This window comes from Diplotaxodon limnothrissa, linkage group LG5 (assembly GCF_057381915.1).
Source record: "Diplotaxodon limnothrissa isolate DT_005_m linkage group LG5, D_limnothrissa_male_GT1.1, whole genome shotgun sequence".
Lineage (NCBI taxonomy): Eukaryota > Metazoa > Chordata > Actinopteri > Cichliformes > Cichlidae > Diplotaxodon > Diplotaxodon limnothrissa.
The window spans coordinates 22,350,498-22,373,040 of NC_140600.1; the positions used below are offsets into that span (position 1 = coordinate 22,350,498).

The window sequence follows — 22,543 nt, forward strand, 5'->3', positions numbered from 1 at the left end:
AAGGTTCAGAATCGATTCGATCCACGATTCGATTCGATTCAATTCGATTTGAATCTGGGAAATTTTGCCTCAGACAGTCAGAAATATTATAATTCAGATCAGTACATTTACATGTTTTTGTATCTATAAAAAGGAAGCTGACACTCGCAAGACTTTATCAAAGGTGTAAGCATCACAGCAGATGCCTTTGTGTCAAAGTAGCTGAAGATAAAACACAGAAAAACATGAAGGTGATTTTCCTGGCCTGGGATTTTATAAAAAATATTCTGCAGTACATCAAAAACGAAAGAAAACCATTAATCAACATATTAACTAGTGATGCGCGAATCATGAACGAATCGTTCAATACTCGAGAATCACTTTACTGACTCATGAATCATGATTCACAAGCCCAACTGACTCACTGACTCATCCCTGTTGCTGTTAGCAGCAATATATCTAGCTTAAAATTAAAATTGTGGAGCAAAACACAACATCCAGTATCTTAACAAAATAATTTCTGCTCTGAACTGGAAGAAAAAACCCCGAGTAGAAGCTCACATCAAGACAATAGCTCCTTGGTTCACAGTAGCATCGCTCTGCTAACATGCTAACAGCACATTTGAGCTACTCACCCCCTCCCTCCTGTGCTGAATCATAGAGCAAGCGAATCACTCAGGACTCGCTCACCCCCTCCCTTCCTGTGCTGAAACGTAGCATAAACGAATCACTCACTCACTCACCCCCTCCCTCCTGGCTCACAGCTTCTTCTTCTTCTTGGTTGGCAACCAATGTTAAAGCGCATTACCGCCCCCTGGCTCACAGCTCAGTGGACATTTACATGAGAAAATATATATTTGACACATTTGAGGAAAATACTAATAAAATAAAATTAAAATCTTTTGCTCTTTTTTGCTGTATAAAAATTGTTGTTTTTCTTTTTCAATCACTCATCTTAGCAGTATGATATACATGAAAAGAGAAACAAATTAAGTTTGAGTGAAAATGTACATTTTTGCGCTCTCTGGGCAACTGACTCAGTGACTGAAAGGACTCAAAAAACCCGATTAATTTTGGTGAGTGACTCATTCAAACTCGATTCAGTAAAAAGAATCAAATTTACCATCACTAATTACCACAGCAGGAAGGTAATTTTGCAATATAATGACCAAGACTCATGCTTTTAGCATTAAGTACAGATGTGTGACCTTAGAAAGCAGCGGTCCCCAACCCCCGGGCCTCGGACCGGTACCGGTCCGTCAGTCGTTTGGTACCGGGCCGCGAGAGTTGAGGCTCAGGTGTGAAATGTATGGTTTTCAGGGTTTTCAGCATTATTTTGTTATCGTTTTTAGCGTTAACTCGGTTTTCCTCGGTCTTTTCACGTGTGTTAAGAATAAATCTTAGTTTTTTCGGTACCGGTACTAGTTTTATTTTGTTGTATTTATCCGCGACACCTTAAAGGCCGGTCCGTGAAAATATTGTCGGGCATAAACCGGTCCGTGGCGCAAAAAAGGTTGGGGACCGCTGTTATAAAGTTCTGTCACTAAGAGTTACATGCCAAGATCAATAGTCTACTGTCAGCACCTGTCCAACTTAGCTGACATGTCTGAAACTAGACAAAAAAGTATTCTGGAACATCCATCCGCAGAGCACTAATTTGATCTACCTTATCTGGGGTTTTATCTTTACAATTTAATGTAAATGAGATGTTACTGAGATGTTACTAAGTATCAATCCTCAACTAGGTATGAACCTAGGAAAAGGTTCAGATGAGGTGCACTGTGATTATTTGTAAGGAGTTAAAATAATCTATTTATTTAGGAATGAAAATGGCAGGGGCTCACCGAACGTCACAACCCCATATCCAGTGATGGGAAAGCCATTACTTTTTTCAGTAATTAGTAATCTAACGCAGTGGTTCCCAAACTTTTTTTTCCTAGTCCCCCCTTTGTTTTACATGAAAAATCGTCGATTTCTATTATTACTCCTAAACACAAAGATATATTAACTATTTTGGTGTCTCTTTTGGAGTGACAGCACTGTTGACTATACCCTTGTCTCTCCTCTCACAATGACCTGCTTGCTTATGTCTGCTGAATCTGCCCTTCAGAGACCACTGACTGATTTTTATGTTGCACAACACTGATTTGTCTTATCGAAAATGTAATTTAATGCATTCTTTCAGTTTCACCAATAATTACAAAGTCAAATTGTCTTCATGTATCTTTATCAGAACACTGTGGCTTACCACAAATGAAAAGATTGTTGTGGTAACAAAGTCCTGGTAAAGTGCACCGATCTGTCAACATTAAAGCTCACAAAACTGCAGGAAAATCACTTTGTTGGAGGAGTGGTTTGTGTGTGGGGGTGTTTGTTATTGCTGGCAGAAGAGGACAGAAAGTAGAGTTTGCTCTTTAAATATTAAAAATATTTACACAGCAGTGCTGTCCTTGTTTGAGTTTAAAAGGCAGTTTCAGCTGCCTTGATTGCACTCTGGTAGGAGGCATAATGGAGAGAAGTGTGGTGCAAATCACTCTCTTTGGACTGCTGCTGTCTTTGGCCTCCACACTGCCAAACAAGGTAAGATAATAATACTTAAAAAGGGCCACAGAACCACTTCAAGAATCCAAAATCTAAAAAAATGTGTGTGTGTGCATGTTTGCATTACGGATGTTGAGGAGGCAAAAATAAAAGGTTAAAGTCTTTAGCTAACTAATATACAGTAAGATCGCATAATGTCTTGTGAATTGAAGGAATTTTGATCAATCTCTGTTTGCATATTTACTTTATTCTTGCTCTGGGTCGAAGTCAAAAGGAAATTTGAGCAAACTTTAATAGTTAAAGCTTGCTATTGATAACGGTACTGGTAAGTTCTAAATTAAGGTTAAAAATGCCAAGTCCCATTAAGTAAATATTTATTGTCTATTCTTTTTTTAACTTAAATATTGTAATATTATTCTGACTTTGGAAACTTCTGTTTCCCAGTCGGTCTGGGAAATCAACTCTTTAGGGAAAGAATGTAATAGTTAAAACTAGAGGAAAAATAAAAAGAATGGGGTGTTACTGCAGTTAAACCAATTAGATTTCACTGATGTCATCCACCAACACATTGTTTTTCATCTGTTTTTACATCTGACCTTTGGTCAACCAATAAGATCACCTAAGCCACTTTTTTAAAAATGTGCCTCCTGTGTTTGCTCAGGATGACTGGGACATCTACAGCTTTCACATAAACTCCACAGTGACCAGTCGTTATGCCACCACTGTCATCACAAGCCGTGTGGCCAATCGTATGAACGAGTCAAAGGAAATTGAATTCCATGTTCGGATTCCCAAGAATGCCTTCATCAGTAAATTTCGAATGTGTGTGAAGTTAAAATAATGTGTAACCATCCAGAGACATTTGCAAATAAAGAATTCTATACTGAAAAACAAATTACAGGATACTCAATAGTGTGTATTTACACCAGGGCTTCTCTTGGTCCTCCAGGTTTATCGATGGCCAAGTTTATGATGGTGTTGTGAAAGCTAAGGAGCAAGCTCAGCAACAGTACTCTGAAGCTGTGTCCCGTGGTGAAAGTGCTGGACTTGTCAGGTATTTGAGTTCAGTCATAACTTGACATAAAAAAAACAATTCTCAGTCACGCAAAACAAGTTTTTTGGGGGGGATCCATGGGCCAAAGGGTGAAAGTCCAACAGGACCAACTGGGACAAAGCCAAAGCACACCACAAATCTCCTGGATACCCCCATCACAGGCAGGGTGTTTGAAACAAGGGTGTGGGAAGATGTCCCCTCTTCCCACTTTGGGGGTTTTTTGTTCTGTTTTTTTAATGTTCTCATTTTAGCAATAACCTGCTGTGACATTCTATTTAAGGAAATGATTATTGTTTCTGCTATAGTTCTGTAGGAAGGACTCTGGAGGAATTTAAGACCTCTGTAACTGTGGCTGCTCACAAAAAGGTCACTTTTGAACTCACATATGAGGAATTAATGAAACGAACACGTGGCAAGTACGAGCTGCAAATTCATGCTCGACCCATGCAGCCTGTCAGTGACTTCAAGGTGACTGTCTTATTGCTATCTGTTCGGTGATTGTTTAGGAGAACAATGCTGAGGTAAGCCATGACTAGATCTTATATTTACTGTACTTAATACCAGGTGGACGTGCACATTCAAGAGGAAGCTGGCTTCAGTTTCATCGATGTGAAAGGAGGCCTGAGCACCAAAGCCCTCGCTAATGCCATCACTAAAACACACACAGATAAAGAGGTACCGTATATTGGAAATCTCAGTTTTGTAAAGCATTAAGTGAACCTAAGTCCTGTCACAACAGACAATAAAATAGATACTATCAGGATAGGATGATAGGTTGTAGGATGCCTTTGAAAATCAGGAAGAGGAAGCGAGGGAAGGAAGAGGCAAGGATTAAATGGTGGAAGCTACACAGAAATGTACAAATACACAAGTTAACCATGTCATGTGTACATGGCAGTTGCATTTCTTATCACGTCAGTCCACATTCAATACGAAATAAGAAATTCAAATAAGAAATTAAATAAGAAATAAGTGTTTCACAATCTTGTTGATTTTTTTTTTATTTGTGTATACAACAACAAACCATATTAGCTGACAATGGTTTTCTCAAGTGTTCCTGAGCTCATGCAGGGATTGCTACTACAAAGTCTCGTCTATTTTAGATGTGGTGCCAACTGAATGGACAATGATAAAATATTGATTCAAACATTTGGTCCTTGAGTAAAAACATATGTCTCTATATTCTGAATCTTTTAATATATCATATTATAACTGTCTAGTTTCCTAGACAGTCTTTGAGAAAGTGGTGAGACCATCTTTACTGCTGAAATTCCCCGCTTCTCTTTTTATGACCAGTCAGACCTAAATATTTTTTAGTATAATTAGACTTGTTAGAAAACTGAATTTTAAGCTGCTGACCTTTATTCTTTAATATGGAGTGTAAGTTGTCTGAAAGTTTTGTTTATATTAAGATCTTACACATTGTGCAGAATATTTTGAAATTGAGCTTGTACATTCTCACCTTTCAGATGAATGCAATCAAAGGTTTGGAAGGAAAGGACACAGTTTTTTTTTTTTTTATCAAGTAAACAGAAATTAAAATCACTGACCTCTCTGTCTCTCATGAGTCTAAAGAATTAAATTCATTCTGTTTCCAGGCGTGGGTGTATTTCTATCCAACAGTTGACCAACAGAAGATGTGTGACAGCTGTAGTGATCAGGGTATGAATGGAGATCTAGTTATTATTTATGATGTCAACAGGGACAATGGACTAGGACACATCAAGGTAAAACCTGGTCAATTATCAATGTACACACAAAGAGAAAAAGAAATGCTGAATTAATATTATATTTTTCTGCTCCTTAAATTATCTTTTGACCAACGAACCTTCTTCTCACTGCTCCTTAGAAATCTGACAGATACTTTGTTCATCACTTTGCTCCATCTGATCTTCCTCGAGTGCCAAAAAATGTCGTCTTTGTTATTGATCAGAGTGGCTCAATGAGTGGCAGAAAAATACTCCAGGTAAATTCTTTGAAGGGCCTATATTTGCCCTCCTCCCTGATTTTTGCATCTTTATCACACCAACGTGCTTTAGATTTATGTGATTTTAGTATTAGATACTGACAACCCAAGTAAATACAAAATGCTGTTTTTAAATGATGATGAATTTATTTATTTTGGAAAAAACATTTTCCAAAAGTATCACCTGTTAGGTTACCTGTGTCGTTGACCCAGTGGTTTGTTTTTACTGTTTTGAGGTTGAGGTTTTTCAATCTTCTCTGAATCGTTTATTTCTTAGTTTAGTTTAGTATGCTTATGCTCCTGAGTTTACTTAGTGTTTCTGGTTTTGGATATCTGCCTGTGTGTGTGTGTTTTCCCTGTACTTCCTGTTTTACTTTGATAGTCTCCTGTTGTTGTGTGTCATGTTCTGTTTTGCTTCTCTCCCGTCTTGTCTGCTTCATTAGTTGCCAGCTGTGTTTCTCAGGTGTTTCCTCTTTGTCCTTTTTCTCTCTTGTATTTAGTGTCTGTGTTTCCCTCTGTTCAGCGTCACATTCTCCCTCCTTTCTTGCCATGTGTTCGGCCTGCCTGCTTAGTTCACGTTTTTCCAGTTTGTTTTGTTATCTTGGACTCCAGTAATTAAATTCGATTTGATAAAGACGATCAAGTCTTTGAGATAACTTGCACTGAGTCTTTAACATTGCTGTGGACCATTCTTCTTTGCAGAATTCTTTCAGCCACACTTGAGGGTTTACAACGGTCAGTTTAAGGCCATGCCAAAGCATCTAAAGGGATTTAAGTCCTGACATGAATTGTTTATTTGTTTTACTCATATATTTCTGTTTTCAGTAATTCAGAGGTGGACTTCCTTGTGTGTTTTGGACCACTGTCGTGCGGCATAATTTTAGTATGCTTGAGCTTCAACGCACAAACAGATAATCTTTTACAGACTGATATATCTCAGTAACTTTGTCTCTCAGGTGTTCTCAAGATTCATTAGTTTAGGGCTTGATGTGTTGTTTGTTGATATTTGTTAGCAATTACTTTTACACATGGAAACAGGTACAGGTAATTTTTTAAAATTTAAATCATGATCATTTAAAAACTACATTTTGCATTTACTTGGGTCATCTATGTCTAATGTTAAAATTAAATTAATGATCTTTAACATGCAACTGTGACAAATATGGAAAAAATATGAAATCAGGAAAAGGGAAAGAACTTTTTATCAACACTTTTGTGGTGGTTTTTCACTCTATAATTCTAAAACATGCAATATGTTTAAATCACTTTAAAAATGTAACATGTTTTTGCCCAGACTAGGACTGCATTAATCCACATTTTGAATGATCTGGCAGAAGATGATCACTTTGGTCTGATCACTTTTGATGGCAACATTTTGCACTGGAAGCGAGAACTCGTTCAGGCCAACAGCAAAAACCTGGAAAGCGCCAAAAACTTTGCAAGCAATATACAAGCTAGAGGATGTGAGGAGTTGCAGTAAACATATATATTATGGAATATGAACACTTGACAGAAAAATGTCTGGCCTGAAACTTTGTTTGTTTGTTGTTGAATTTCAGCCACAAATATAAATGAAGCAGTGTTGCAAGGAGCACGTATGCTGAATGATCATAGCAGAGAAGGTTCAGCATCTATTCTGATACTTCTTACAGATGGAGACCCAACCTCAGGTTATAATAAAGCACACATTTACATAAATGTGCAAGAATACTTCAAGAAATAGGGGATTAGATTAAACACTGTATTTAATTTAGTTATATGTTTTAAGCTTTTTTATCAAGTTTTTTTTTAGCATTATTGAGACTGTTATTTCTGACTCTATCTGGGTATATCTTGCATCTTTTCAGGGGTGACAAACCTGGAGAATATTCAGTCAAATGTAAGACAAGCTATTGCAGGCAAATTCCCACTGTACTGTCTTGGTTTTGGTTTTGATGTTGATTTTAAGTTCCTTGAGAAAATGTCGCTGCAAAATAATGGTGTGGCACGGCGGATATATGAAGACTCTGATGCTGATTTACAGCTGAAGGTAATTTTCCTTATACAGTAAATACTCTTATGATGTGATTTAAAAATCGCAGAGGATTGAAAGAAAAAACAAGAATAGTTTGTATAATGTCCACATTGTATATCAACAGGGTTTCTATGAAGAGGTGGCCACACCTCTATTAACAGACGTGACAATGATCTATGTTGGTGGGACCAATCTAACCCAGACTAACTTCAGCCAGTATTATAATGGTTCTGAGATTGTGGTGGCCGGTGAGATCACAGATAACAATATTGAAACCTTCACCCCTCAAGTTGTGGCCATTTCGGTAAAAATAGATTTGCAGGACTCATCAGTTGTCATTTTCTTAAACTGTTTTCCCTGTATCTATACTGACATTACATTGCATTTGAATTGTTACAGAGTAATAGAAGAATAATATTCTCTAAATCAAATAAAACCGTGGAATCCACTGGAACAGTGTCTGATGACCGTATCCAGAGGGTTTGGGCGTACCTCACAGTTAAGCAGCTACTAGACAAAGAGTGAGTATGATATATGCCATCTTTCCTCATTTGACTGTTCCTAACAGTTTATTTAATGGTCAAATGTACAATAAAGTTGGGCTTTTAGAAAAGGCCAAAGTTATTTAATAATTTCCCTGAGGTAACATATTTACAGTAATTTCCTTATTTTGACCAGCTTTATACACGTTTCTAAGGAGCAAAGACCCCAGGTTTGATTCTGAGAGGAGTCACAAATCCCTTGGGGTATTTGGCATAAAAAGCTGCATAAAAAGCTGGCTTTTGACTGTAGTGAGACTTAGTTTCTCTTTGAATTAAACCATTTATTAACTAACTAATTAATTATTTTACTTTTTTCCTTCTTTTATTTGGGTTTTATTTATACCTCATCTAATTGTATTATTTAGTTCTAATGTCAGCACTTTTTGTCACCTGTGGTTGTTTTTAAAGTACTTTATAAATAAAGATGATGGTGATGATGATGATAAAAAGCTGCCCGATCATAAAATGTGGACCAGCTTGTGAATAAGGGAGTGGCTGAAAGTAGCTAATGGTAAAAGATTCTATCATGAAAACTACCATAAACACAGTTCAGTAAACAAGTCATGACTGAAATGATTCATTACAGAAACAAAACACATTTCAAATTGCATAGCTCTGTTTGAGGCTAACCTGTCTTGAAAATTTGTTTCATATTAGCAGGCAGCCGATGACCTAAAAACCTATATTTTACATTCTATTGAATGTATCAGTAAATGTTTCCGTTGATCTGGAAATGAGGACCAGCTTTAAAAAGAAGTGTGGCACATGAACTCACTGTTGTCACCATTTGTGTGATAATATTACACACAAATTATTGTTTTATCAATTTTTATGATTAGAATCACAAAATCTAATCTAATCTTTCCATTTTCTAAAAATTCCACCTATACAGCAGTACTTTAAAAACACTCAAGATGGGCCAAGGACATGCAGAAGTTATCAAGTGCACATTTAATTCTTTCTTAATGTTCATATTTATTTAATATTTTGTGGCACAGGCTTCAGTTATCGGGACCGGAGAAAGAGAAAGTAAAGAAGGAGGCTTTGGAGCTGTCACTGAAGTACAGTTTTGTGACTCCTCTCACATCTATGGTGGTCACAAAGCCTCCAGGAGAGAACACAGATGTGCTTCATAAACCAAAGGAAGGTGAAACACCACAGAGATGGCAGCCCCGTGTAGATCACTCCTTTTCAAGACAATATTTGGCTCCTAGTAGTCGCCGTTCATCTGGTGAGTATCACAAACACAAAAAGACTGAAATAAATGAAATGCTTCATAATCTCTACTTTTAGCCCTCAGACTAATGTCATTGTCAAGTTAAGGGGAAAAAAACATATGCATCAAACTGCCATGCCCTGACTATCATCTTGTCTTTATTTTTATTTAGCACATACCTTAAACGCTTAAAGCTGTAAGCTAATGATAGTTATATAAGAGCAGATGCATGCTGGTGCAATAAGCTGTACGTTTTATGTCCAATGGATGTATGATCTGATTAGTCGACTAATCAAAAAAATAATTGGTGACTAGTCGATTATCAAAATAATCGTTTGTGGCAGCCCTAGTCCTCTCCAGGTTCCTCCCACAGTCCAAGGACATGCAGTTGGCAGGGTTGGATTAACTGATTAACTAGTAGTCGCCTGGGTGAGTAGACTAATGTCATTGTCAAGTTAAGGAAAAACCCAATGCGCATCAAACTGCCATCCACTGAGTATTGTAATACCTTTCTATCAGAGCTAGGATGAACTTTGAGCCACAGTAGCTCATCTGTTAAATCGAACCACACATGCCAGTCTTTGTTCCCCACATTTCTCAGTGATCCTAGGCCGCCCATGGCCTCATCGCTGGTTCACCACTGTTCCTTCCTTGGACCACTATTGATAGATACTAACCAGTGCAGACCGGGAACAGAGGCATCACTATGATTACAAAAATTAAGAAAAGAAACTAAAAGTTCTAAACTTCAAACATCAAAACTCACACATAATAACCACAACTGAGAATATTTACTGAAAGAGGGTTGAAAAAGGGTGAGAGACAGCCAATGTAGACAGTGCATCCGGGCCACACATACTGCAGCTGCTTTAATATGATGTAATTACTGCTTGAGGTTGTACTAGCTTAATAACTATAAATACACTATATAAGTAAACCTATACTAACTAATAAACTAGGTACTGTTAGAAAACATGATATGGTGTGTGTTATGAAATGGCTGTGTGCAGGCAGGAAAGGACCCAAAGTGCAGACTCCGGAGACAAACGTAAACTACAAAACACAGCTTTAATGCTGAACTTAAAAGGATAACAAAACTGAGAATACAAAATAGGTTTACGCAAACAGAACACACAGCAAGATGAGGGTAGATCACGACACAGACAAAGAGAAACACAGGGCTTAAATACACAGAGGTAGCAATCAGGGAATGGGAAACAGGAGGGAAACACAGCTGGGGCAAATCAGGCCTAACGAGACAAAGGCAGCAAAACCAGAGACATTAACATGAGACAAGGACTTTCAAAGTAAAACAGGAAACATAACAAAGAGATGCAGACTTGACCCGGGGAGACAGCAACTATGGATAACAGACAGAAAACCAGAACACTAAAACTCTAACAAAACCCACACAGAAAACCTGAACTAAGAATAAACCTATAACCCATAATATAATGAAATAAACAAAATCAAAGAACCAAAAACACAAAACACTGGGTCGACGACCCAGGCACCCTAACAGTGTGATACAGCGGGTCCAGAGATTGTCGTTCAGAGCCATCTATATTGCACATCACACCACATTCAACGCAGCTTACAACTCAGCCCCAAACCCCAATTCACTGTGTTTTAACACAGCAGGTGTGATTATGGATGCTGTGCAGGTGCGTCCAGCACCGCAGACCACGCCCCACAACACATGACTAACATAAGCTGTGTAACTCCGAAATGACAACACAGGCACGGCTTCTTCAAGACGGGCGCTTCGCTGCATTTATTGAACGCCGTGAAAACTACAAACATAAAACACAAAGGCTTTAAGCGCTTCAGTCTATCAAAAGTAACACTTGTGCTTTAACAACAAAAATTACCCCGTGGCCACCTGCCACTTTGGAGGTCCTAAAAGAATACCTTTACAGTCTTGTGCATTCTAAATTAAAACATAAAATAATTAGAACACCATACATTACAAATTTTCACAATATTACAATACAGTTATGGCAAATGACAAATACCTTGTACAGCTGGTAGACTAACCCGGCCTTTGCAGATAGCTCGCTGAACTCCTTAGCGTGATTATTAAACGTGGGCTCACAGCCTATACTATCACGCCCAAACCTCGCGATAATAGCGGTGTAACAAAACTACAATATTGACCACAGAAACGTACAAGCAAGAACATTTTAACTGCTGGAACCATCTATTAAACTTCTTTATACATAAGCCATTTCTGTGACACTTACAAGCTGTGTCCCAAAATGTCAGCTGCATCCTTCGGGGGACCCGGCCTTCGCGGTCTACGTGGGCCGGGTCCTTCGAAGACCGAGAAGGCCGGAAGTGCGAGGCTGTGAAATGGGACGGTCTAGCCTTCAGATTTGCATTACCGCTGTTTCGGTGGAGTTTAATAAACTCGTCCGTCTGCTCCTTGCTATCTAAAATATAACAGGACACTGGCGTAAATTCTCGACCGTCTCACACTTCTGTTTAATCAGTTTTCTGTTTGACGTTTATTCAGCTCTGTGAAAATTCCGGAGGAATTAATAAAGTTAATTATTAAGAAAGTTTTATTTAATCTAATAACTTTGATCTCAGCCAAACCGATTTACTCCGGAACAAATAAAACACAGAAAAAGGGTAAAAAATTACATTTTTAAGTTATCAGAGTGACTTATATATCATGTTTAACCTGAGTAGCGAAAGAGCGGGGGTCTGAAAACGATGAAGTCGGGAGTCCGCTGCTCTCGCCGGCTGGAGTGACCATTGAACCCCCCCGGCTTGCTATCGAGCGGGTGGGTAACAGACGTCTCTGAAAACGTCGGCACACTTTTGCAAATATGTGATGTCTTGATAAACCGAGCAGATATTTGATGTTTACACAGCTACTTTCTCGCCTGAAAATATGTTAAAAGTTTATTTTGTGACCCAGAAAGATTAATAAGACTAATTTTAAAACTCAGTAGCGGCCGCCATTGTTGGCAGCTGAAATTTGGCTGGGCCGTGCTATGAATTCTGGGATATGGTGGGCCACAAAGGACACACCCGACCCATCCTTCAAATTCGGGGAAATGAAGGACGCATTTGTCGGCCGCATTTGAAGGAGTCGACGAATTGGGACAGCCTTCGTTGCCTGGCTGTGACGTAATCGGCCTTCAAATGCGGCCTCCGAAGGATGCAGCCGATGTTTTGGGACACAGCTATAGACTGCTGTAAGTAAGCTCTATATAAATGGTTATCCAGTCTAGAGCACTAGGAATAATGGGTAGAACACAAACACTGACCTCAACATTGGAGAATCTCAACACCCACTCTAAAAAATGCACAACACAGAAGAACCACCTTGACAGGAAAAGACTTGGCTGTACATCTGGATCTATAGGTCAAAGGTCACTCTGTCGAGGATACCAATGTTCACATTTTGGAAGGAGAAGACAATAGATAATCTGAAAGAGGAATGAAAGCAGCCATTTATGTTCACTGTCAACAACTATCTTTGAACAGGAGGGGTTATTCACGACAATCCAGCATGGAGACCCGTTTCCAGGCAACTCAACCGTCACTCACATCTTGCGTCAGGTGAGGTTAGATGCCACAATGGTTTCACCCCAAACCTCTAGTGATAATGACCCATGCCTTTTTCACACTTGTGTGATGAGTCACATGATACATAGTCCTCTTAAGCGACCTCGATAGGGTTTAACTATCTGGGACTATCCACCATTTGATTTTAGAACTGAAGACGTTACTCAGATGAAATGTCTTCAAGAAACTTAAAGAAGTCCAGTAACTTTTCCTTCCAGTCTCCTTAGATTATCATGATCTGGATGACTGCGAACCTACACAGACATAGATTGGCAACTGTACCGTACCCTAAAACATTTTTTAAAGAAAATAACAGATTCCTAAATGTTACTGTTTGTTTCTAATCACAGATGTGATGGGCAAACAATCCATTGCAGGCTATGGAGGATACAGTTTATCAGGTACAGTGCTAAACAAATTTATTAGACCATCACCCAATGCAAGGTTTATGTAACGGCTGCTCTAAATTAACAGAATTGTAACTACCAAACTCACATTCCTGAACAGAAAAATAAGTTTAGTTCTTGAAAATTATGACTTCTCTGAGAAGTTCAGTTAATTCAGTCATTTTTAAAACTAGCTTTTAACAGATTTCTCAAACTCTAGTCTCTATAAGTTCAATGTTCAAGAAACTGAACTACCTTCTAATTCAGTTGTTCTAATGATTAAAAAAAAAAGGATAATAAAAGTAAGACAAAACCTGTGTGAATAATCTAACAATATACAGTGCTGTGAAGCAACTGTTGTTGAAATTTAACAATATATACATTAAATTGCATTGCAATGAATTGAATTAACACATTTTTACTAAAAAAAACCATGTTTGAATCAACCCACATAGCAAAATTGGTATAGCCCGGATCTGGCCCACAAAATGTGCTTACACATGGCCCACATACCGCAAAGGATGACGGCCCTTTGGTGGCCCAGATCTGGTTTGCCAGATGTGGCCCAGACATAGGCCAGCACAAGGCCAGTTGCAGACACACTGGTGGTCCTGTGCTGGCCCATGTGTGGACAACCTCTGGTAAACCTGGTCTGGGCCACCAAAGGGCCGTCATTCTTTGCGGTATGTGGGCCATGTGTAAGTTGTGTGCAGCCATGGGCCAGTTGTAGACACACTGCACAGAACAGTTTCAGGTCTGGCCCCAGATGTCGGCCTAATGTGTACCTTAATCAAGCCATGTAATAATGTCCTGGAACATGCAAAACAGTGCAAAAGTAACATGACAAAACTCTGTTCATAAGTGAATGGACTGACTCTTATATAGCACTTTTCTAGTTTCCCAGATTACTCAAAATGCTCCATACAACAGGCCACATTCAGCCAATCACACACTTTCTCTAAACTGAGTGCTTCCTCACAAACCTGTCAAACCTGCACTTGAAACATTGGCTACAACATGGCATTTGGCTGCAACATGGCATTTGGGTCTTCTAACTAAAATAGGAAAATAGGAACATAAATAGTGCCATCATTGCCAGAGGTCGCCCACATTGGTTGACAAACACCCTACCATGACACCGGTCAGTCAGAAGTGCCAGCTTGATGCTGGATCCAGGGAAGACCTGTTTTCTATGAGCCTGGGCCACAGAACCCAAACCACAATCGATGCCATGCCATCACATAGACAGTGCCATCTCTGCCAGGCCTGGCCCATGTCTGGATGACATACGTCCTATCATGCCAGAGGTCGGTCAGCAGTGCCGGCTTGATACCAGATCCGGGCCAGACCTCCTTGCTGTGTGGGAACAAGAAAAAGGGACCTTGTGTATTATTTTGGGCCATTCGGCTAGTTAAGTATTATATATAAATCGAAATAAACATGTTTCTTAATTTCATGTTATCAATTTGTGTTTTTGTTGTTTCAGGAATCTCAAACACACGTACTCGTGCCGTACAAGGTATGATGTGACACATACTGCAGCTGCTTTAATATTATGTAATTGCTGCTTAAGGTTGTTAATGCGTAGTTTACTGGGTTTCCTAACATCTATTCTTCTGATGAAGGATTCACAGCCGTAGAGCTTTTCATTAACATTTTAACTGGAAATTACTGACTTTTTTGCTTAAACTTTCATTTTTAAGATATTATATTACAGAGTGTAAAACGTAAAAATTCAAACGTAAAAGTATCGAATTTTCTGGATCGTTCCGCACGTCCCTACCCCTCAGTCAGTGAGTGAGATGGTAGACAGCGTCGAGGAGAAGAGTGTGAAAACACATAAATATGATTGACACACATAAATAAAGCAGCAACTGGCTGCACTTTAAAGAAGAAGCAGATGACTAACTAACTAAGAGGAGACACTGCAATATCAACCTACACTGATGAAATACTGTTCGGCTACTGAGTTTGGTTCTGTTTCTGTTATGTGAAAAAACCTTTTTGCAGTGTTTTGTTTTTGTGTTAAATTAAAATGAAAATTTTCATGAAAATATTAAACAAAAGTAAGAATACCTGCTTTTGCAACAGAACAACAAAATTAGGCAATTATAAGGCTTCTCATAAAAACAATGAATGCAAAAGGGTTTATAAACACACAAAGCATCCATCTTTGCCAAGTAGGGCTAAAATATGAGGCTATAGATAATAATAAATTAAGACCCGTTTGGGAGCCGTGTCACAAGAGCCAGCTCTCTGAAAAGCTGAACTTCCCATCACTACAAACCTGACACTGAGTTTTGAGATTCAATATAATACGTGTTTTTATTTATTTAAAGCATGGGTTAGTTTCAGGGTGTGTTTATTAAATCAATATGCAACATAAGGATTTTAAATATTGGTGTATGTAATTCGTGTTGTTTAAATGTATTCAACGTCAATACATAAATCTGAATTGCACTGAATTGAATGAAAAACGTGTATGAATTGACAAGAAAAAGGGACCTTGTTTATTACTTTATTTTGGCAAGTAATAAATGAACATGTTTCTTAATTTCATGTTATCAATTTGTTTTTGTTATTTCAGGAATCTTAAAAGGAAAGAATATTGGCCGTCAAGGTATGATGTGACAAATATTGCAGCTTTTCTATTATGATGTAACTCCTGCTTAAGTTTGTACTAAATAAATTAACTATCTTAACTATGTAAATACAAAAAAATACAATATAATTAAACTTGTACTAACTATTAAACTAGTTACAGGCAGAAAACATGAGTAACATAGGCTGTTGTCAGTAAGCTCTATATAAATGGCAGTCCAGTATAGAGCACTAGAAATAATGGGGAAAACACAAGGAAGGATCTGGGAACAAATTGGCAGAATAAACACTAAAGACAGCAGTGCAGCACAACAATGAACAAACATTATCCCAGACACTGAGAGCAATCATTGTAAAATGGAAACACAAGGCTAGCACAGCTAAACTTAATCAGGGATAAGACAAGGGAAGTAAAGCTGAATACAAAGCATAATAGACAAAAGACTACAAAAATAAAATGGGAACACAAAGAGGCCTAACACAGAAACAGACTCTTAATGAGAAACATTTTACATAAAAAAAAACATATCAATTCATACAATATTCTATTTTTATTGTGTTTTTACAAGAAACCATCTTGAATCTACAATACTTTTTCTTGTAGATTCAAGATGGTTTTTTGTCCTCTTTTTAAACTTTATTTTAGTCACGATTGCTTTGGGTTTATTTATATATAAATATAAATGAATATGTTTCTTAATTTTAATTAATCAATTTGTTCATTATTTTGTTGTTTTATGAGTCATTAGCATTCATGATTTGCAACATTGAGGTATGTTGTGGCACATAATGCAGGTGCTCTATTAAGACATAATTACTACTAAAGTTTGTACTGACTTATTCATTATAAATACACAATATATAAATGCATGCTAACTAATAAACTAGATACTGTGAGAAAACATGACTAATATAGAGTGCTGTACTAATGTTGTCAGCAAGTTCTTTTTTTTTTTTTTTTTTTTTTGGCCTGTCCCGTTTGGCTCTTTTGCCATCAGAATTGTTGTCTAAAGGCAAAGAAAGATGCCCAACGGATTTACTTTACCAAACTGACCATCCCAGCCTTGCCGTAATGGTCCATTTGATTCACCTTTTATTGTTTATTTTATTTTCACTTACTGAATACGGGACAGACTTGACTGGGGGAAAGAAGGGGAGAAAGAAAGAGGGAAAGAGAAACAGCTGAGAAGAGGGACGGGGGAGAAGGGCAAAAGACAAAAACCAACAGAACGGGCAGAGAAAAAAAAATGCATATATCAATCACCTGGATCACCTGCTGAGAAAGAAAAAAGAAAGCAAGCAGAAGAGAACAAGAATAATAGAATAAACAACATCACAATGATATATGGGAATATGACAGTAAATACTAAATGTTAAACATTATTGTGCAGCACATAAGATCAACAGAACACAGTGTGCTTTGAGGTAGGAGCCAAAAAGGGTGTAGTTTGTGGGTGTGATCACCCGTGTGTACACCTGTGAGCATGGACGCGCTTGTTTTTTGTTTTTTTAAAAGGTTCCTTCATGTAATAATCTGCTAGAGGGTGTGGGGGGGCCACAGCCCCGTCCTCCAGGGCGTGAAGCAGGTGTGGAGGAGATCAAAACTCCAGACATCCAGAGGCCCCCAGAACACAAGAGACCAAGGAAGACCAACAGAGGGGCAGCTGCGCCACTGTCCCGGAAAGAGCTGAGGAGAGTCCCAGATGAGGGCTCACTCAGCAGCCGCGGAGCAGAAGCCAGGGGGAGTTGCAGTGACGCGCCCGTGAGCTCCGCCGGCAGCCAGCTGCGCCTGAGTGACCGAGCCCCAGGCCGAGAGGCCGGGGGCACCCCACCTCCGAAGTGGCCCGAGCGAGCCCCAGGCTCCAGGCCCCGATAAGCGGCCGCCAAGGAGTGAGCCGGTGTGTACCTGGACGCCCATCCCCGGACACAAAGAACCACCAACGCACCGATGTCTGAGGGGGTCCGCCACTGGCAGGGGAAGTGGTGGTAGGGGGAGATAGGCCTCCAAACCTTGGAGGGCCTGAGATGTCCCCAGAGAGGTGGCGCCTGACACCCAACCTGACATATAGACACAGACATACAGGCACACACAGATACAAACATCCATTCCCACCCTCATGCTCTCATATGCACTTACTCCACACTCAACCAACGTGGAGACAGACATAAAGAGACGTTGTACACACGATCACACTCCCCAAGCGTACTCTACAAACCGGGTCTAGGTGCCCTCGCCCCTGGAGGGGGGAACTGCACCCAGACCCAGGTGGTGTTTCCCTTTTCCCTGCGGTGGGGGGAGGCAGACCGCCCCGACTCCGCAGCAGCAGGAAGGCTCCACACTCCAGACCGCAGTCGGACGGCCAACTCCTCCTCCTAGCCCCCCTGCTCCAGCAGGTCGCAGAGAACGGGGGTGAGAGAAGACTCCAAACCTCCCTCCACCCGCTCATTGTAATGTTGATGCATGTGTGTTCTAAGGTGCATTTAAAACCCAGGAGGGCATGGAGCTACCTGCCAGAGAGCAGCAGGTAAGCGCATGGTCCCTCCTGCTAGCCCTCAATGTCTACGTGTATTTAAAATTGAGAGGTGGGCAACGATGCCAGGGGTGGGGTGTACACCCTGATGGTACTTTGGACTCCGTGTATCGTGCCCACCCCCAAGATCCTATATGTATGTGTAATGAGAGTGTGAGTAATGTGAATGTCTAAGTTGTGGGATAAAATTGAGGCAGAGGCAGCCAGAAGGGGACAGAGGGGGGGGTAGCCTCCTCTGCACCCTGGTGACATACCCCTACTCCAAGGCCCTGCATGTGTGGGTGGTTGTGGTGGAGCGGGAAGAGGGAGGCAGCTGGAGATGGGGAAGGAAGGAAGGGAGGGGCAAGTGACCCCTCCCTGGGGCCAGCTCCCCCGCTGACCCCAGTAGGCACCCCCATACTCCGCGACCCACCAGGGAAAGGGGGCCCAGGCCCATCCAGACCGGGCCCAGTGCAGCAGCGCCGCCCGGCCCCACAGAGCCCGGGACAGTCCACCCAACCCCACCACAGAGAAAACTGCACCCACCCCACCATCCACTCATCTTCCAGACTACATAAGACAATAAACACCCAGGCTGAGATCTTCCTCCACCTCTCCTGTATCTCCCCCTCCTGCAGAGGGAGCTCCTGAGGAGAGGAAAGCTCCTGCAAGATGTGACAATCTCCCCCACCAGTTGAAGAGCCCCCCAGGTGGCTCGACGCACCGGCGGCACCCTGCTCCAGGGCTGGGCCCCCATGCACCCACCCGCCCACAACCCCGGCAACACACCAACCAGGACCCAAGCCCCCGAGGCCCAGTCCGGGTCCCAGCCCAGAGACGGAGCGCCCCCAGAACCTCACGCCCATCCCGGACCCACCCAGGGCCAGCCAGGCTACCAGGTCAGTAACCCACGTCCGTCAGCACAGACCCTCCCCTAGCCCCGCTGCACGCAGCCGCGAGGAAACAGTCACCAGAGAGCCAACAGAGCCCCTAACCGGACATGACCGCTACCCCGGGTTGAGCCCCCCAAGGAAGATGCCTCCGGGGAACCCCCCGACGCCCTAAGCCTGTCCCTACCCCCACACCAATCACAACAGTGAAGGCGGGACCAAACTATGACCCCCCACCCCCACTAGGTGATGGAGCTGATCAAAGGAGCCCAGAGCAATTGATCTGATGTGGTGGCAGAGGCTGTATCAAGACTAATGTAATCTAATAGATAATTTCTATATTGGTTAGAATTAAGATTATTTTTATTTTTCCAGTTCATGAGGACTGTTTTCTTGGCTATGCATAGGGCAGTGAAAACCATATGGGCGATATTCTTTTCTGAAGTGACATTATCTAAGCTGCCCAACAAACACACTAAGGGGGAAGTTGGAATGTTACATTTCAGACACTTCGATAAGTCTTCACATATCTCGCGCCAAAACTTCTGAACTGGTGGACAGAACCAAAGAGCGTGGATATAATTGTCCGGTGAATTGGTTTGGCAGTGTGAGCAGTTGTTGGTAGACGTAAAGCCCATCTTGAACATCCGATGACCTGTATAGTGTACTCTATGTAATATTTTGTATTGAATTAATTGAAGACTGGGATTTCTAATTAGATGAAAGGTTTTTAAGCAAATCTGAGACCAGAAGTTTAGGTCTAAGTTAACTGATAAATCCGCTTCCCATTTTGCAATAGGAAGTGATATTGATTCATCTGTTTTAGAAAGCATTCTGTATATTTTGGATAGTAATTTGGGGGGTTTAAGAGTAAGAAATTGAACCACACTTGGTGGTGTTTGTAGTTCAACTTGACCCGGTTTAAATTTCTTTTTTACTATGGATTTAATTTGTTGATATTCTAAAAATCTTTTCTTGTTGATCCCATATTGTGTAACTAGTCCGTCAAATGAAATAAATTCTGTTCCTTCTAGTATATGTTCTAAATATTTGATTCCTTTATCACTCCAATCTGAAAAGTTTATCATATTATTGTTTTGTAATATGTCAGGGTTGTTCCAGATAGGTGTACGTTTGCATGGGATTAATGAAGACGCCGTCAATTTTAGAAACTCCCACCATGCTGTCAGAGAAGAGCTGATGTTGATGCTTTTAAAGCATTCATGTCGTTGGATGTTTGAGCTGATAAATGGTAGGTCTGAGATCTCTAGATTATTGCAGAGTGCTTGTTCTACATCTAGCCAAGGTTCATCTAAGAGGGTGTGTTTTAGCCATCCTGAGATAAACTGAAGCCTGTTGGCTAAGAAGTAGTGCTGAAAGTTAGGCAGTTCTAGTCCTCCTTTATCCTTGGTCTTTTGTAGTGTTTTTAAGCTTATACGTGGGGGTTTATTTTTCCAAAGGAATTTGGACATACATGAATCTAGAGATCTGAACCAATCTTGTGGCGGTTTAGTTGGGATCATTGAGAATAAATAATTTATTTTTGGTAAGACCATCATTTTTATAGCGGCAACCCTTCCCATGAGTGATATGGGTAGACATTTCCATCTAGCCAGATTATCTTCTACCTTCTTTAAAAGTGGGATATGGTTTAATTTAGTTAGATCTGCAAGCTTGGGAGAAACATTAATACCTAAATATTTTATATTTCCCGATTGCAGTGGTGTAGAAGAGGAATTATGGAAGGAGCAATTAATCGGTAGGACTGTAGATTTTGACCAGTTAATTGAGTAATCTGATATTCTTGCAAAAGAGTTTATCAATTCAATCACCCCAGAGATATTGGTTTGTGAATTTTGGAGAAAGAGTAACACATCATCCGCATAAAGGCTGATTTTATGTTCCACGTTCTTGCATTTTATGCCCTTAATTACTGAATTCTGTCTAATTGCTGCTGCTAGTGGTTCAATAAAAATTGCAAATAGTGAAGGGGAGAGTGGGCATCCCTGCCTGGTGCCCCTCAAGAGACAGAAGCTGGAGGATGTCTGGTCATTTGTTCTAACACAAGCTGTTGGGGAATTGTATAATATTTTTAACCAGTTTATGAAAGAGGATCCAAAACCAAATTTGTGTAAAGTTGCAAATAGAAATTTCCAGTTAACTCTGTCAAATGCTTTTTCTGCGTCTAAAGAGAATATTGTAGTTTCTAGGTTTTTACTGTATGAGTAGTCTATCAAATTAAGTAATCTACGTGTATTTGTTGATGAGTGCCTACCTTTTATGAAACCAGTTTGGTCAGGATGAATTAAGAGGGGGGTTATTTTCTCCAGTCTCTTTGAGAGAGCTTTGCAGATTATTTTAAGGTCTACATTTATAAGGGATATTGGACGATAGCTTGAGGGATATACAGGGTCTTTGCCTGGTTTTAGCAGGAGATTAATGTTTGCAGAATTCATATTTGATGGAAGTCTGCCCTTTTCTTTAATTTCCAACAACGTTCTGTAGAAAACTGGTGCTAGAATCGACCAGAATTCTTTGTAGAATTCTGCAGGAAAGCCATCTGGACCTGGAGCCTTATTATTGTGCATACTTATCAGGGCTTCCTGGAGTTCACCTGGTGTCAGTGGTGAATCCAGTGCCATTGCTTGAGTGTCCAATAATTTTGGAAGAGTTATGTTGTCCAAAAACTGATCAATTTCTTTTTTAGATGGGTTTATTTGTGGTGAATACAACGTTTTATAGAAATCCCTGAAAATGTTGTTTATTTGTATCGGTTCATATAATGTGTTCCCAGATGAATCTTGAACAGCACATATAGTTGTTTTTTCTTTATTTATTTTTAGCTGGTTTGCTAGAAATTGACCGGATTTATTACCATGTTCATAATTTTGTAGGCGTAGTCTTTGTACTAAGAATTTTGTTTTTTTATCAATTATCTCATTTAATTCTAGTTTTGTTTTGCGTATTTTGTTCAATGTTTCCTGATCTTGGTGGGACGCGTAGGCTTCTTCTAGTGATTTGATGTTTTTTTCTAATTCCTGAATATTTTTGTTTTCTTTTTTCTTTTTATGTGATGAGAAAGAAATTATTTTACCTCTCATCACAGCTTTCCCTGCTTCCCATAGAACAGAAGCTGATGTTTCGGGAGTGTCATTATAGTTCAAATATGAAGTCCACTCTTTTTTAAAATATTTAATAAAGTCTTCATCTTTAAGTAGTGATATATTAAATCTCCAGTTTTTTCTTGGCGTAGTATTATTCTTGT

General features: G+C 40.0%; 1 protein-coding gene across 2 annotated transcripts in view; it reads left to right on the top strand.

The window, feature by feature from the left end:
• The first annotated feature begins 2,435 nt into the window (after positions 1-2,435).
• The window catches only part of LOC146632295 (inter-alpha-trypsin inhibitor heavy chain H3-like), a 29,020-nt gene continuing 8,912 nt past the window's right edge, over positions 2,436-22,543 (top strand). Inside the window, exons 1-17 of one of the 2 annotated variants that reach the window (XM_085353271.1) lie at positions 2,436-2,559; positions 3,182-3,342; positions 3,470-3,574; positions 3,880-4,042; positions 4,139-4,249; positions 5,173-5,301; positions 5,424-5,540; positions 6,835-7,003; positions 7,100-7,210; positions 7,388-7,569; positions 7,679-7,858; positions 7,954-8,075; positions 9,095-9,327; positions 12,811-12,885; positions 13,242-13,292; positions 14,764-14,796; positions 15,865-15,897. In XM_085353271.1, the coding sequence (XP_085209397.1) occupies positions 2,488-2,559; positions 3,182-3,342; positions 3,470-3,574; positions 3,880-4,042; positions 4,139-4,249; positions 5,173-5,301; positions 5,424-5,540; positions 6,835-7,003; positions 7,100-7,210; positions 7,388-7,569; positions 7,679-7,858; positions 7,954-8,075; positions 9,095-9,327; positions 12,811-12,885; positions 13,242-13,292; positions 14,764-14,796; positions 15,865-15,897 (2,047 nt within the window). In that variant the 5' untranslated portion in view covers positions 2,436-2,487. The remainder of the gene's footprint in view (positions 2,560-3,181; positions 3,343-3,469; positions 3,575-3,879; positions 4,043-4,138; positions 4,250-5,172; positions 5,302-5,423; positions 5,541-6,834; positions 7,004-7,099; positions 7,211-7,387; positions 7,570-7,678; positions 7,859-7,953; positions 8,076-9,094; positions 9,328-12,810; positions 12,886-13,241; positions 13,293-14,763; positions 14,797-15,864; positions 15,898-22,543) is intronic. The other variant, XM_085353272.1, reaches the window with a different exon arrangement.